Source organism: Lutra lutra, chromosome 2, assembly GCF_902655055.1.
Source record: "Lutra lutra chromosome 2, mLutLut1.2, whole genome shotgun sequence".
Taxonomy (NCBI): Eukaryota; Metazoa; Chordata; class Mammalia; order Carnivora; family Mustelidae; genus Lutra; species Lutra lutra.
In genome coordinates this window covers 88,776,693-88,792,341 of record NC_062279.1, presented here as the reverse complement: position 1 = coordinate 88,792,341, position 15,649 = coordinate 88,776,693, and the positions used below count along the sequence as shown (strand labels likewise).

At 36.2% G+C, this 15,649-nt stretch overlaps 1 protein-coding gene across 10 annotated transcripts in view; it reads right to left on the bottom strand.

Annotated features, from left to right (window-relative positions):
• PTPN13 (protein tyrosine phosphatase non-receptor type 13) overlaps positions 1 to 15,649 on the bottom strand; it is a 208,292-nt gene that overhangs the window by 114,873 nt on the left and 77,770 nt on the right. For all 10 annotated transcript variants that reach the window (XM_047717886.1, XM_047717888.1, XM_047717887.1 and 7 more), the window contains exons 4-5: positions 7,853 to 7,918; positions 5,561 to 5,746 (exon numbers count right to left, since the gene is read on the bottom strand). In XM_047717886.1, coding sequence (XP_047573842.1) covers positions 5,561 to 5,746; positions 7,853 to 7,918 — 252 coding nt within the window. The remainder of the gene's footprint in view (positions 1 to 5,560; positions 5,747 to 7,852; positions 7,919 to 15,649) is intronic.

The following is a 15,649-nucleotide window of genomic DNA, read 5'->3' as shown; positions in this document are numbered from 1 at the left end:
CATATTTGCTTATACACATAGATATACAATCATTTTAATATTCTTCCATTAGTGAAACTTGTTTGAATATGGATTAAAAATCCACTTATGGTAGTAGTTTAAGGTAGTATATTCAAGGTATTATGTTCCCTACTTATAAGAAGACTTAAATGGAAATATTTCTGGAATGATGTCATCCTTTAAATTAAATGGTATTTGTAGTGTATTGAACTATGTTGTCAGTAACTGAAGAGATAAGGAACATCCTGCATCTGGGAATGCCTGCATTGACACTATTATTAATAACAGCTGTCATTTATTGAGCAAGTACTATAAAGCAGGCACTGCTTTAGGCGCTTTACTTACTTTATTTAATCCTCAAAACCCATATGTGGTAGGGTTACTAACCGCGTACTGCTGACAAAGAGATAAATAGTAAGGAAACTTCTAAGAACCTTGAAGAAGCTCCTCAACATTGAAATAATTATCTTCACAACTGTTCAGTAATACGAGTGGATGGTATGTGTTACTATTCCCATTTTACGGATAAGTGGAATCGAGGTCAAAGATACATAACATTAAATCAGTAGAAGAACCAAGACAAGTAAGCTGGCCTGCAGACTTTACATTCTACGCTGATTAACTTTAGGTAGATAAGAGTGATGGTCACCTGAAATGAATTTCACGCTAAGCAAAAGACTAAATCATTCTCTTAGCTCCTGGAGGCAAAACAGTGTCCGAGGAGCAAAACGGCTAACAGCTTGGGCTCTGGGGCCAGAGAGATCTGGGCTCCAACTGTGTCTATAATTTACGAAGTGTGTGGTCATGGGCAGATTATTTAATCTTTCTAACCTTTAGTTTTGTTATCTCTAAAATGAGGGTCAAAGTATCTTTCGTAACCTAAGACTGTTAGGATGAGCAAAAGTGGAAGAGCGCATAAGCCATTTAGCACAGTGCCTGGCATAAAACAAACATTTAAAAAAAAAAAAAAAGGTAGCTGTTGGAGCTCTGTCTGTTGGATGATGACCAGGAGTCTAGCAAGAGCAACGGAAAGCTGAGGGGAACAATGTTATTTCTTCTTAATAGAAATCTGCCTCTGGAAAGGCAGGCTATCCGTATACTAACTCTGATTGACCCTTCTATTCTTCTCTCCTACTCAACAATCCCACAACACACCCCATATCAGACTTAATACTGTTCCTCAAATATATCCCGCTCTTGATGATTTCACAGCATTTATCCAGGCTTACTTCCCTCTGCCTAGATTACATTCTATCAGACTACTGGATCTAGTTCAAAGCGCTATTTTTCGATGCAGTCATAACTTATATACTTTCCCTCAAAACTTCGTAACTTTAAAAATTCTTCCTGTATTGCTTTTCATATCTTCCTCTGCATTTTATAATTAAGCAAATGGTTGTAGAACTTTAAATAAGAGCTCCTAGAAGGTAGAGCAAGTATTTTGCTCAAAGTTGTACCTTCTGTAGTATCCAGACAGCTTTCACATTTAGACGAGCAATTTTAGTTACTGTAATAAACTGGCTTAAATACTACATGTAAAGAGATGAAGATCTTTTATTTAATACAGGCAACTATTAGAAGGACAACAGAATTCCAAGGGGGACTATTTCTTCATTGAAAGAAGGAAGAAAAAATAATTCCAGCAATTTTACATAGGGATAAAATCAGCAAGACAAGTCTTAGAGGAGATGTGGTAAAATAGAAAGATCCCTGGACTAATAGGAAATATGTGTCCCATAAACTCTGTGAGTTTCAATTTCCTTATTTAAAAAGTGAAGGAATTAGTATAGATCACTATTTCTCAAAGGAAGTTTTATGGAACATTAGTATTATGAGGAAATTCGGTAAAAAAAGAAAAAAAAAAGAGAGACCCAAATAAGTTTGGGGAATGTTTTATCTACGTGTGCATCACTCTTGAAGGTGAGTAATATAGTCTAGTGTATTAAAGGCTCTGAGAAATTCTGCAGTGAAAATACATTTTAATTACTCTTACACAGGTTTTCCTCAAACTTATTTGATCAAAAAAGAATTTTTTTTAAAGATTTTATTTATTTATTTGACAGACAGAGATCACAAGTAGGCAGAGAGGCAGACAGAGAGGGAGAAGCAGGCTTCCCGCAGAGCAGAGAGCCTGATGCAGGGCCCGATCCCAGGACCCTGGGATCACGACCTGAGCCCAAGGCAGAGGCTTAACCCACTGAGCCACCCAGTTACCCCGATCACAAAAGAATTTTTAAAAACAAAACTGTATTTGATAATACGTAGGAAACTTTGCTCTGGATAGGTGGCTTTCAGAGCTTTTTCGTCGTTTCACCTTTGTTTAAAAAAAAAAATCAGATGCAGGAATATAAACAAATAAGTAAACTAAGACGGGAGCAGCTCGAGTTAAGGCGGAGAAACAAGCGGGCAAGAGCCCGTTCATTCAGCCTCTACTACCCATCGTCCTTTCATGGAAGTGCCAAGGCTGCACAGGGTACAGTTTACAAACTATTTGCCTGGAAGAATCTGTGAGCCTGTTTCTTGTCAACTAGCAAACTGCATGGAATGCAGATATACCCCTGCCAGCCATACAACATCCTGGTTAAGAGAGCAAAACTGACAAGAAAGAAGCCATCAAGAACACTATGTGACAGTGGCAAATTGTAGTTCACAGAAAGAAGGACCTCACTCAGGTACCACAACTCTAAAGCTTAAGAGCAGAAAAAGTTTGGATCTAGATCAGATATAAAAAACCAAGGAGTATCCAAGTGCTGCATATTCATGTCTTTTTGTCCCAGATAAAGTGTCACTATTACACATGATTTGCAGAGATAGGACTACAGATACAGGGTTTGTTGTTCTTGGGATTTTTCTTACCTATGGCAAGGGAGAGAATGAGAGAGTCCAGGTCTTGGGGCAATCTTGTGGGGATACAAGCATATATCATCTCCTACACAGCAGATGACAGTATCCATAGAAGATGGGGAGAATTTTGGGAATACTTAAGGGGTCCAGACAAATAAGTGGCCAAGAAAGGTGTATAAAGTAACAGAAAGTGCATTATTAATGCTAAAACCCGTTTTGTATGTCAATGTATTTTTCACAATAGACAGGACCACTTGCTGGAAGCGTCTTATGATGTAAGAAAGGAAGCAAGAGTCCATATCTGGGCTCTCTACTCTGTTTCACTGATCTATGTGTCTATTTTTGTGCCAGTACTATAAGGGTCTATTTAACCAGAGCGACTCCATTTTGGTTAAATAGCCATTTTGTTGTTTGTGCAGTAAACTTAAAATTGACCCGGCCCCCCTGAGAAACTTACTTAAAAGCAAGTCCAGAAAACCAGTAAAATGTAGTCAGCTGGTTCCTGATAACAGAGCCCATAATACAAGGGCGAGTCAGGCCAGATGGAGACATCTAATCAGTACGAAGTACTGTTTGTAACAGTGAGAAGGTCTTGCCCAAACCAAAATGACTCCATCTTGGGAAGGACGACCATCTTATTATTCACACTGAATATGTTAACTGACTAAGCCTTCCTGGAAAGTACTGTTTGTAACAGTTCCTGGTATGGGGTAATCTTGAATAACAAGTCACCAGACCAGATGGAACTAGTAGCCAATCAGCAAGAAACACACAAACCCAGTGGGTTGAGATACCAAGATATGAGTTGCAGTTTTACCCAATAAAAGGTAGCCTGTAAGATTGGGAGGGGTCGCTCTCTTTAGAGGCGGCCCTGACCGGTCAGTCGATTCTTGAGCCTGTAAGCTGGGGGTGGTCGCCCTCTTCGGAGACGGCCTTGGCCTGTCAGACTGACTTCTAATACTTGGCAGAGAATAAAGCTTTGCATAACTTTCACTTTGTCTCAGTCTTGTTCCTTTGATAACGGACCCCAACAGTACCATGCTGTCTTGATGATCACAGCTTTGTAATATAGCTTGAAATCAGGCAATGTGATACCCTCAGCAACTCTATGGTCAACTAATCTTCGACAAAGCAGAAAAAAATATCCAATGGAAAAAAAGTCTCTTCAATAAATGGTGCTGGGAAGATTGGACAACTATGTACACAAGAATGAAACTCAACCATTCTCTTACACTATACACAAAGATAAACTTAAAATGGATGAAAGACCTCAATGTAAGACTGGAATCCATCAAAATCCTAAAAGAACATAAGCAGTAACCTCTTCGACATCGGCCATAGCAACTTCTTTCAAGACATGTCTCCAAAAGCGAGGGAAACAAAAGTGAAAATGAAATTTTGGGACTTCATCAAGATAAAAAGCTTTCAACAAAACAAAGAGGCAACCCACGGAATGGGAGAAGTTATTTGCACATGACACTATAGACAAAGGGCTGATATCTAAGATCTATAAAGAAACTACTCAAAAACACCTAAAAAAACAAATAATCAAGTCAAAAAATGGGTAGAAGACATGAACAGACAATTCTCTGAAGAAGACATACAAATGGCTAACAGACATGAAAAAATGTTCATCATCATTAGCCATCAGGGAAATTCAAATCAAAACCACATTGAGATACCACCTTACACCAGTTAGAATGGCAAAAATTGACAAGGCAAGAAAAAACAAGTGTTGGAGAAGTTGTGGAGAAAGGGGAACCCTCTTACACTGTTGGTGGGAATCCAAGTTGGTGCAGCCACTTTGGAAAGCAGTGTGGAGGTTCCTCAAAAAATTAAAAATAGAGCTATCCTCTGACCCAGCAATTGCACTACTGGGGTATTTACCCCCAAAATACAGATGTAGTGAAAAGAAGGGCCATAAGTACCCCAATGTTCATAGGAATAATGTCCACAATAGCCAAACTGTGGAAAGAGCTGAGATGCCCTTCAACAGACGAATGGATAAAGATGATGTGGTCCATATACACAGTGGAATATGACTTAGCCATTAGAAAGGATGAGTACCCAACTTTTGCATCAACATGGATGGGACTGGAGGAGATGATGCTGAGTGAAATAAGTCAAGCAGAGAAAGTCAATTATCATATGATTTCACTTATTTGTGGAACATAAGGGATAGCATGGAGTACATTAGGAGAAGAAAGGGAAAAATGGAGGGGGGTGGGAATTGGAGTGGGAGATGAACCACAAGAGACTATGGGCTCTGGGAAACAAACTGAGGATTTTAGAAGGGAGGGGAATAGTGGGATGGGTGAGCCTAGTGATGGGTTTTAAGGAGGGCACAGATTGCATGGAGCACTTGGTGTTCTACACAAACAATGAATCATGGAACACTACATCAAAAACTAATGATATACTGTATGGGGACTAACATAACTTAATAAAAAAAAAAAGAAAGGAGGCAAGAGCAGACATTTTCAGCTCTAACATGTTCTAAAAAAGGACAAATTCTCATGAAATCTAAGAGATTAAGTTATTGCACTGGGCTTCTAAATTTTAAGTCCTGTTTCAAGTGAACAATTAACATTAGAACAAGGAATTTAAAGTATTGTTCCTAGTCTTCCTTGAGAAAATGCTGCCTATAGTATCTTTAAAAAGAGTTTTGCTAAATTTTAAAATATGACTATATGTACCAGTTGAAACTGTAGCTTACCCCAGAAAGATTTCCCAGAACCAGTTTTACCAACTGCTTCACATAGGAAAATGAAGGTGCACAATTGCTATTTCTGATGTGGGCACTGCAAGCATCCAGAACGGTCCGAACAGAAACTCGAGCATAAATAACGTCTTCACACATTCCAAGCAGGATGCTGTTGAGATGATCCCCAAGCTTGATAGGCTGAATATAAAGAAAGGAAAAGCCACTTTGAAAAGTGTGTGTAAATCTTCTCTAAATGAGATAAGCTATTTCAGGAGTCAGAGGAACCAGACCAAACATACTTCAAATACTTTGAAGGAAAGGAACTCCTTGTCTAGCAGCATATATATTTATATATATATATTTTTTCATAACTCAAAAAAATTATTAGCAGAAGATGGTTAACATAACTCTCCCAAGATAGGAAGTATTACAGAAAACTCAGTGTTTTGTTATTTTTTTTGTATGATAAAGAAATGGAATTCCTCCGTTATTCAAGTCTTTTGGTAAGCAGTTATGTGAATGTGAATGTGTACGCACATTTTGGGTGAATAAATGATTTCCTAACAATCAAAAACATGTAATATATTCAATATAATTTGACACTGATGATAACTTAGATTTCAAATACTACATGACTTAAGATCATTTATATATAAGTTCTCTTTACGCTGGTGAAACAGAGAAACTGTAATATAAGATTTTTTAATTAGTTGACATATTTGTAGAATATTCTATCCAAATGTCCAATAAGTATACTAAAAAATGCAATTAAAACCAAAAAAGAGCCACTACACAACTCAACAGAAAGGCTAAAAAGAAAAAGACTGATAATTTGAAGTACTGATAAGAGAAAAGCATTGTTGGTGGGAGTTTAAACCGGTACAACCATTTTGATGAAGCATGCTCTTCCTGTGACCCTTCCTTTCCACTTCTCATCCATTTGGGTGTTATGTCATCCTTTAGATCTCAGCTTGGATGCAATGCCCTTCAGTAAACTCATCCTAACCCTCAATGTGTAGTTAGAGGCTCCAACTCTGGTTTTCCACAGCACCCCCCATTTTCCTACCATAGCATTCACACACTGTTATAATTGGCTATTTTTATGCCTGTACTCATTGATGTACCCCACAGGGCTGGGCCTTACATTCCAAGTGTCTAGTACAGTGTCTGACACAAGACAGGGGCTTAATACTTCTGAAATGGTATTACATATTTGTAAAATGATTGTGATTTCTGATAGCAAGATATGTTAAAGTTTATACTTCCATTCCAATTTATACATTATTGATATTTACTTAATTTTTGGCTCTCTGAAGAGTATAAAGTATTAATCATAGGCTGTGATCACATTTTACACTAAGTTAGGTTGTACAATATAGGATACCAATATTAGTAATAATTTAATTTTTTCACCTATATTTATAAACTTGGAACTGAGGAGAGAGAGTAAATCGCAGTATTTTTCATGATACAAAATGAGACCAAACCAAGTTGAAGATGTCATCCATCTCTCTTAGGATGGATCTTAGGATGTCTGAATTTTAGACTAAAAGCCTAAATAAAATGCCTATTACTTCTTAATTTGATAAAACAGACCAAAACAACCCTTATACCTAGTTATTTTTGGTTTTGACTTCTACATGCCTAAAATAAAACGTAATTCTGTATGTTATATCTTTGCTTTGATGAAATATAGCTATTTTTAAATTTTCAACTTCAAGTTATTATTATTTTTACATTGGGTCTTCAGGAATCTCTTATTTTAGAAAATAAGAACTAGAAACAGCCCAAAGGTCATCAGAACCCAAAACTTCAGAAAGTGTTGCTTTAATGTCAGTGTCTGTTGCCATAGGCTTAGTGAAGTACGATTTTGAAGGATTAAGGAAAAAAATGTAATAAGTATAAACTGTATTTTGAGACATAGTTAGAACTACTATTCCTATGTGTCTGCATCAAAAAACATTATCACTTTAGTTCAAGAATGAATCATCAACATTTAGAATCCCTCTTATCAGTCATTACAATAGAAGAAATACAGTGGACTCCCATTTCTCTTGCTATAATTTTTGAAGAGGCCACTACACTTCACCGACTAAATTGTATGTAGATAGTAACTGCTATAATTCTAAGAACATTCTGAGAACGATAGTGCCTTTAGTACTTTATAATTTAATTGAGAGTATGACATTATTAATGTGAACAAATAGCATAGGAATGCTGGTATGACTCCTAACATGCTGTAGAACATAAAAATATAAGGAAGAGCTTTCTAAAAAGATGTACAGATGTGACAATTTGACTTACTTGGCTCTGAGGCACTTCGTGATCAGCCCCCCAGTACAAAGTCATTCCAAGAGAATAAATATGGATCTAGGAACAGAATTTTAAAAATCATTTTATGGTGAAATAAAATTTAAAACTTTAGCAAGTACTAAAAAAACACGATTTAGTGAGTACTGTATATTCATGACTTTTTTTGGTCCCAGATAAAGTATAACACATGATTTGAGAAAAATCATCATTTCAAATTTTATGTAAATGTGAGAGCTTAAAATAGAAAAGAATGGAAATTATCACAACAGATTTTTCCCCATAATTCCCCAGCCTATCATCTAGGAGTATTTTTGTTACTTCTAACTTAAGTTTCTTTATGCAAACTCATGCAAATATACTTTGTCCCCCCCCCCTTTTTTTAAACTAAGTAATCTCTATGCCAAATATGGGCCTTGAACTCATTAGCCCAAGATCAAGACTTGCATGCTTTATAGACTGAGCCAGCCAGGTGCCCCACAAATATATATTTTTATAAATGTCAGAAGCTTTAAAAATTACACCACACTTGCATTTTTAAGTTAACAAGAGATATATGTGATGTCATTTTGTACATGCAGCTATTTCTCTCCAATCTCTCGAATTGATTCTCTGAGATTATGTATTGAAGAGTAAGTCATCTGTAGTTTGATACACATTGTTGGATTTCCCTACACAGAAGTTGGGGATATAAAAAACCCATTTTACATTTCTGCCGGCAACATTTAAGAGATTTTTTTCACAAGTCCTGTCTATAGAATATGCTACAAAGATCTGATTTTTGCAAATGTAGAAAGAGAAAAAAATCTCATGAAAGGTTTTCTTTTCACTGAAGTTCTGATTAGCATTTTTCTTAGTAAGAAAGAATGGAGTAATGGAGGAAAAGAAGCTGGGTGAAAAAAGATATTTTTGCATTGTTCGTATGCTTCTTGAGTTTAGAAAAATAATAGCACGTTTTTATGCTCATAGGAGTGATTCAACACAGAAAACTGGAATTGCAGGAGAGAGCAGAGGTTGTTGGGAGAAGACTGTTGAGTAAGTGGGAGGAGTGGAAGTGAAAGCACAAATGAGGGAGTTGGCTTTATGGAGGAGGACGGATGGTTCATCTATGGTAAGGAGACAGAGAAGATGGGAATTTATGTGAGTAATCTGGTAGTGGTATACTGGGAGAAGTTTCTCCTGACTGCTTCTACTTCTTTCCTGTGAAACAGGAAGTGAGATGAAAGTGAGGACAGTTAATCTTATAAGTAATCATTTCCCATTTTTCCTCCTGTTAAGAAATTCAGAGCTAACCTTTTAGCTCATCTCTATCAATACTGCATAATCTTACTACTTGCAATTTTTTTGTACCAGTCTTACTCCAGCACCATCTTATTTTCTTGCCTTTATTTTCACCTTGGTCTTATTTTCTCACATTTATTTTTTAACTCTCTACGCTCTCTCAAATTCTCTTTAGAAACAGGTGAGGTATGCACAAATAAAACTGGGTATTCCTTTTTACAATTTCATAGCACTTTAACCTACTCCAACTTTGTCTCCTAAATGATTCTAAATCTCAGAGTACAAAAGTTGTTCCTCTTTTCAAATATTTTCATTGCTCCCAATTAAAAAAAAAATCCCAATTCTTCATTATGAGAAACAGGGCTCACTCTAACTTGCTTCTACCTCCTTTTTCTAGATAGATTTATAAGTCTTCCTTCTGTTATTACTCCTTCACCTATCATAACCTAAACATTTCAGCACCACTAATTAATTTTCTGTTGCCAAAATAATCCTTCTGTTTCTCAATTTTTCTTGAACAGTTCTTTCTTTCTTCATTTGACAATAAAATTCCTACACATTACTGATGGTCTAGAGATGTATACAATATAAATTTTCCCAAACAGGATAAAGCATTCTCTTTCATGTAGTTATATTTCACTTGCATCTCTAATGAAACAGTTAACTAATATTGCCTATAATATAGTTAAGAAGTGTCCATGTTTGTATTCCTTGAGGAAGTCTTTTTTACATATCTTATAATACCTCTTAGCAACTAACACAGAACTTGCATATAGTATATATTCAATATATGCCTGCTGAACTTCATGAGATGTATACATAGCATAGTGCAGGCTATTTGTATATTTCTGTTCAGATTCTTTTTAAAGAACCTCATATGTGAACACCTTTTCAAAGGGCCTCATATATGAAAAATACTTTTCATGGCTTTAGCATAAATAACTAATTATATATTCAAATATATTTCTCTTAACATATTCATATTGATTTGTGATTCTCGAGTGCTTAAGATTCTTTATTATATTTATTGCTCAATATGCTAAATGAGTTATTATATTTTAATAATTTTTATACATGACTATATAAAATTAGTAGCACAATTCTTAAAACTAGGTTATAAAATTATATACTTGATGATCATCTATGTATATAGTATAATGATTAATTCTGTATGTCAATTTGACTGGGCCACAGGATGCCTAGACAGTTGGTCAAACATTACTCTGGGAATTTTTGTGAGAGTTTTTGGATTAAATGAACACTTAATTTAAGTAGACTGAGTAAAGTAGATTGCTCTCTAATGTGGGTGGGCCTCATCCAATCATTTGAAGGCCTGAGTAGAACAAAATGGTTTACCCATTCCTGAGGAACAAAAACTATCTTTCTGTGTGACTGCATTTGAATGAGGACATCAACTTTTTTCTTGGCTTTGGACTTGAACTGAAACATCAATTCTCCTGGTTGTCAGGCCTTTGGAGTTGGAAAGGACTAGAACTGTCAGACTTGGAAAGTGGACTTAAGAAATTCAGGCAATTAAGTAGATATGTGAAAAGGGAGGAGCCAGAGATAAAGATACAATGAAAATGTGACATGGGTAAGAGGACACTTGAGTGAGCTAGTTAATATACCTCATTTGTCTTTATAGTTATAATGGGCTGGAATGTAAACTCCATAAGTGGAAGGAATTTGTCCCACTTACTACCCTATCCCAGGGCCTAGAACAGCACTTGACATATACCGGAAATATTTAGTGGGTGTTTATTCTCTGCTGGGTATTGTTCTAAGTAACTTACAGGTATTATTTAACTTTCTAATAACCCTATGAGGCAAGTACTATCATTATCCCTTTACATATAAGTCACCTGAACCATAGAAAGGTAAACAAATTGCATGGGGTCACACATCTTTCAAGTGACAAAGCCAGAAATTTTACTCAGAACCCATACTTGATAAATATTTGTTGAAAAATAAAATGGGATAATAATGAAAACAGTCATCACTGAGAAGGCTCACAGATGGAAGGTATTCTTCCACCTCTACATCCATTCTCTAAAGAGGAGATGTTAAGTCTTTGAAGACTTATCTAACTGCCCATAAGTCACTGGGTAAGATACTGCAGTCTGATATGCAGATACCTCTCACCCAGTGATCTCTGTGAAGAAGTAAGAACTGCTTTATGTGTGCTACATAGTTCCTTTTAGCAAAACCCCTTGGCACTTTGTGGCTATGCATTTAATAGCAACAAAGCATAAATAGCTTTGGGTGAAAAAAATCCTGAGTTGTTTCTACTCATTCAACAAATTTTCAGGGCCACTAAGTGGCAGATATGGCATAGACCAACAGTTCTCCAGCTTCAACACAGATCAGTATCATCCGGTAAAACATAGACACAGAGGGTCCTACGTCTAGGATCTCTGATTTAGTAGATCTGGTGTGGGGTCTGAGAACTTGCTTTTCTAACAGGTTCCCATAAGATGCTGAATAGAGCAGAAGGGAAATAACAATGAGTAGGACAGGCAGGGTCCCTTCCATCTCAAACCTTCTGCTATAGTAAACAAGACAAGATAATGCGATGTGGGGCACCTGGGTGGCTCAGTGGGTTAAGCCGCTGCCTTCGGCTCGGGTCATGATCTCAGGGTCCTGGGATGGAGTCCCGCATCGGGCTCTCTGCTCAGCAGGGAGCCTGCTTCCTTTCCTCTCCCTCTCCCTGCCTCTCTGCCTACTTGTGATCTCTCTTTGTCAAATAAATAAGTTAAAAATCTTAAAAAAAAAAAAGATAATGCGATGTACAAGACAGTATACAGAGAGTAGAATTAGTGTAAAAGAAAGCTTTAGATCTACAGGAAATGTTAGCCAGGCAATGAGGGGATGAGACAAGAGCTGAGATGGCATGAAAGAGAATTGGAGGCTGAAGGAAAGGAATTGCAAAGGCTAAGAAAAAAATAAAGCACTTAGCACATCCAAGACATTGAAGTCCAGAATGGCTGAAGCTTAGAGCTTGGGAAAAAGTGTGCTCAGAGGGAAGGCTTGTGCAGTACACACTCAAAGGCCATGGTACGGAGTCTAGAGTTTATTCAAGGGAAACAGAGAATCTGAATAATTTTAAGCAGCAAAAGGATAAGATCAGACATGGGGTTTCAAAATTGTACTGACTATAGTTTAAAGAACAGACTGGACAACTTATATTTATATTGTTGTATACCAGAACTCTCAAACTTCTTCATCTTGCAAAACTGAAACTCTATATCCACTAAACACAAATTTCTCCATCCCTCTCACCAGCCCTGGGTAATCACGTTTCTACTTCCTGTTTCTATGGTCTGTCTACTTTAGATATGTCACAGGAGTATAATCATACGGTATTTGTCTTTGTGTGACTGGCTTATTTGCTGAGCATAATGTCCAAAGGGTTACCCATGTTGTAGCATGTGATAGGATTTCCTTCTTTTTAGAGGCTGTATAATATTCTGTTGGGTGTGTATGCCACATTTTCTTTATCCATTCATCCATCAATGAACATTTCAGTTGCTTCTTCTGAGGTATTAAGAATAATACTGCAATGAATGTGGGTATGCAACTATCTCTTCAAGACCTTGCTTTGAATTCTTTTGGATATACAACCAGAAGTTAGATTGTTGGATTACACAGGAATCACACAGGGATGTCCATACTGTTTTCCATAATGGTCACACCATTTTACATAACTAAAAACAGTGCATAAAAGTTCTGTTGTCTCTGCATCCTTGATAACACTTGCTATTTTTTGTTCTTTTGTTGGTAGCCGTCCTAGTGGGTGTGACAGATTATCTCCACAACCCCAGCATTTAAAATGTTCAAATTAATGATTTTACTTCATATTAGACTCTGGTACTAGACAGTCCTGGAGTTTGTTTATTTGTTTGCTTGTTTGTTTTAGTGATTTGCATAGTGTCCATCATGTAACAAGTATACTTGTCAAATTTATGGATGAATGAATAGACAAATGGGAAGGAGGGGGAAAAAGGATGCATTAATAAGATTTAATATAAAGTAAATAAATTATAATATGCATAAGGGAATTTGGTCTTTTTTTTTTTTAAAGATTTTATTTTTAAGTAATCTCTACACTCAATGTGGAGCTTGAACTTAGAGCTGTGAGATCAAGAGTCACGTGCTCCATGGACTGAGCCAGCCAGGTGCCCCAGGTATTTTTTTGACAAATTCAGTTGAGGCTACTGCTAGGGTTGGAGAAGTCCAGTATTGTTCTTACAAAAATGACCCTTGATATTCAAGAAGCACAAAGATAGTAACAACCATATTTCCTGACATTTAGACAGCAAGTTGGTGGAAACGAACACTTAAAAATGAAGATTCCTTTGGTTTATCAGGGATATAGTACAAATCCCTGGGGCATATCAATATTCTTGAAGACAAATCAAAACAAGAATTTGATTCAGATTCCAATCCCATCAAACTGATTTCAAAAGAACTGCCCAATTAAGTGCATCATGTGCTATGCAAGCAGGAAGTGAACAATTACCATGTAAAACAGAAAAGCCAGAGGATCAAAAGCTTAGTGTGACCTGTATAAACCTGTGTAGTTTTAAAGAGGCATGTTATCTTGAAAAGTAAAATTTTAAGGCAAATAAATGAAAGTGCCTATTTATAGAGCTGGTACTGAAGTAAGTTTTTTCCAAACATATACAGTTTCCAAACAAGTTCCATTGAATAAAGAGAACATTTTTATGCATCAAGGTCTTACTAAGCACTCATTATTATTCACAATACTGTGCTAGGCATTGAGTATTATTTTTAAAAATAACAGTACGCATGTATTGAATGCTAGTTAATGACATATCCTTAACTCATAGAAGTCATGAAATGCAGTTACCATCCTCTTTTTCAGTACACCCCTTCCCCATTAAAATCAGAATATTAGAGTGGTGATTTTTAATTTTAATTTCCATACTAACAATATCAAATTAGTTTCCATGAATTTATTGGCCATTAGTCGTCAAATAGATATATGTTCTTTTGCACCCCACTCCCACCAAAAAAAGAATACTAGAATATAGGACTATTCCTCTGACCTTTGCTTATATTTATATTGCAAACAGGAATGGATCAAGAAAATTGCCTTTGATTTTCTTTACACTTAGAATTACACTGGCGGTTTTGAAGCATGAGTAAACTAGGAGTTCCAATTAGATGCACTAAGAAATCAACTCTACTGCCCATTTTTTCACATGATTATCTGTTTTGTGTGTGTTGAATTTGAGGAGTTCTTTATAGATCTTGGATATCAGCCCTTTGTCTGTAGTATCATTTGCGAAATAAACTGAGGGTTTTGGGGGGGAGAGGGATGGGGGGTTGGGTGAGCCTGGTGGTGTGTATTAAGGAGAGCACATATTGCATGGAGCACTGGGTATGGTGCATAAACAATAAATCTTGGAACACTGAAAAAAATAAAATTAAATTAATAAAATAAAATTTAAAAAAAGAATATTTGAGTGGCCACTGAGCATATGAAAAGATACACTGATCATCAAGGAAATGTACTTACATTTACTTATATATAATATATAGTAAAAAATCATTGTATATATATTTGCATTTCCTTGATGATTAACATGGCAGTATTTCAACCAATTGTTGAAAAGGATGCAAAGCAAATTGAATTCTGACACATTCCTAATGTAAATTTAAATTTGTAAAAATAAATAAATAAGAAATAAATCTGCACAACCACTTGAAAAAACAAACAAACAAAAAGAAATCAACTCTATTTTAACATAGTAATGGCAACAATCCCACACCCATCCATCCCTGCTCCTAAGTACTTAGCCTAGTAATAGATAGGTGTCAAATCACTTTCCCAAACATGTGCTGTAACAGTACCTAAACACAGGACAGTTTACTAGTTTGGGTATCTTGACATCATGGGGCAAAATGGGAAAGCCTTCAGCAAATGAAAAGCACTTGTACACCTGAAATTTCAACTAAGCACTTTTTTCTTTTATTGTGGATTTTCAATACTTTAAAGAATTCATGAACACCTGTGCAAAACTTTTCATAATTAGAAAAAAACCCTAGTGAAATTCAATAGAAATTTTTAAAAGTAAGGTAGGCATGTCTTTATTGCAGTTTTTCTTCATTTTTCTGAGGTCACCAGATCCACTTGAGAGACTGATAAAGTTATGGACACTGTTCTTCAAAAGTGCTCAGACATGCAAAACTTAATATGCTATTTCATTGGTTTGTAAATATCTTGAACCTCAATTAAGATTTAGAGATCCTGGGGCCCCTGGGTGGCTCAGTCGGTCAAATATCTGCCTTCGGCTCAGGTCATGATCTCAGGGTCCTGGGATTGTGCCTTGTGATGGGCTCTCTGCGTGGCGGGATGTCTCTTTGATGATTCTCTCCCTTTGCCCCTCCTCTGGCTCCTGCTCTCTCAAATAAATAACTCTTTCAAGTAAAATGCACATACTTTTTCATTTAATAATTTTACTATTAGAAAATATTAGGTTAATG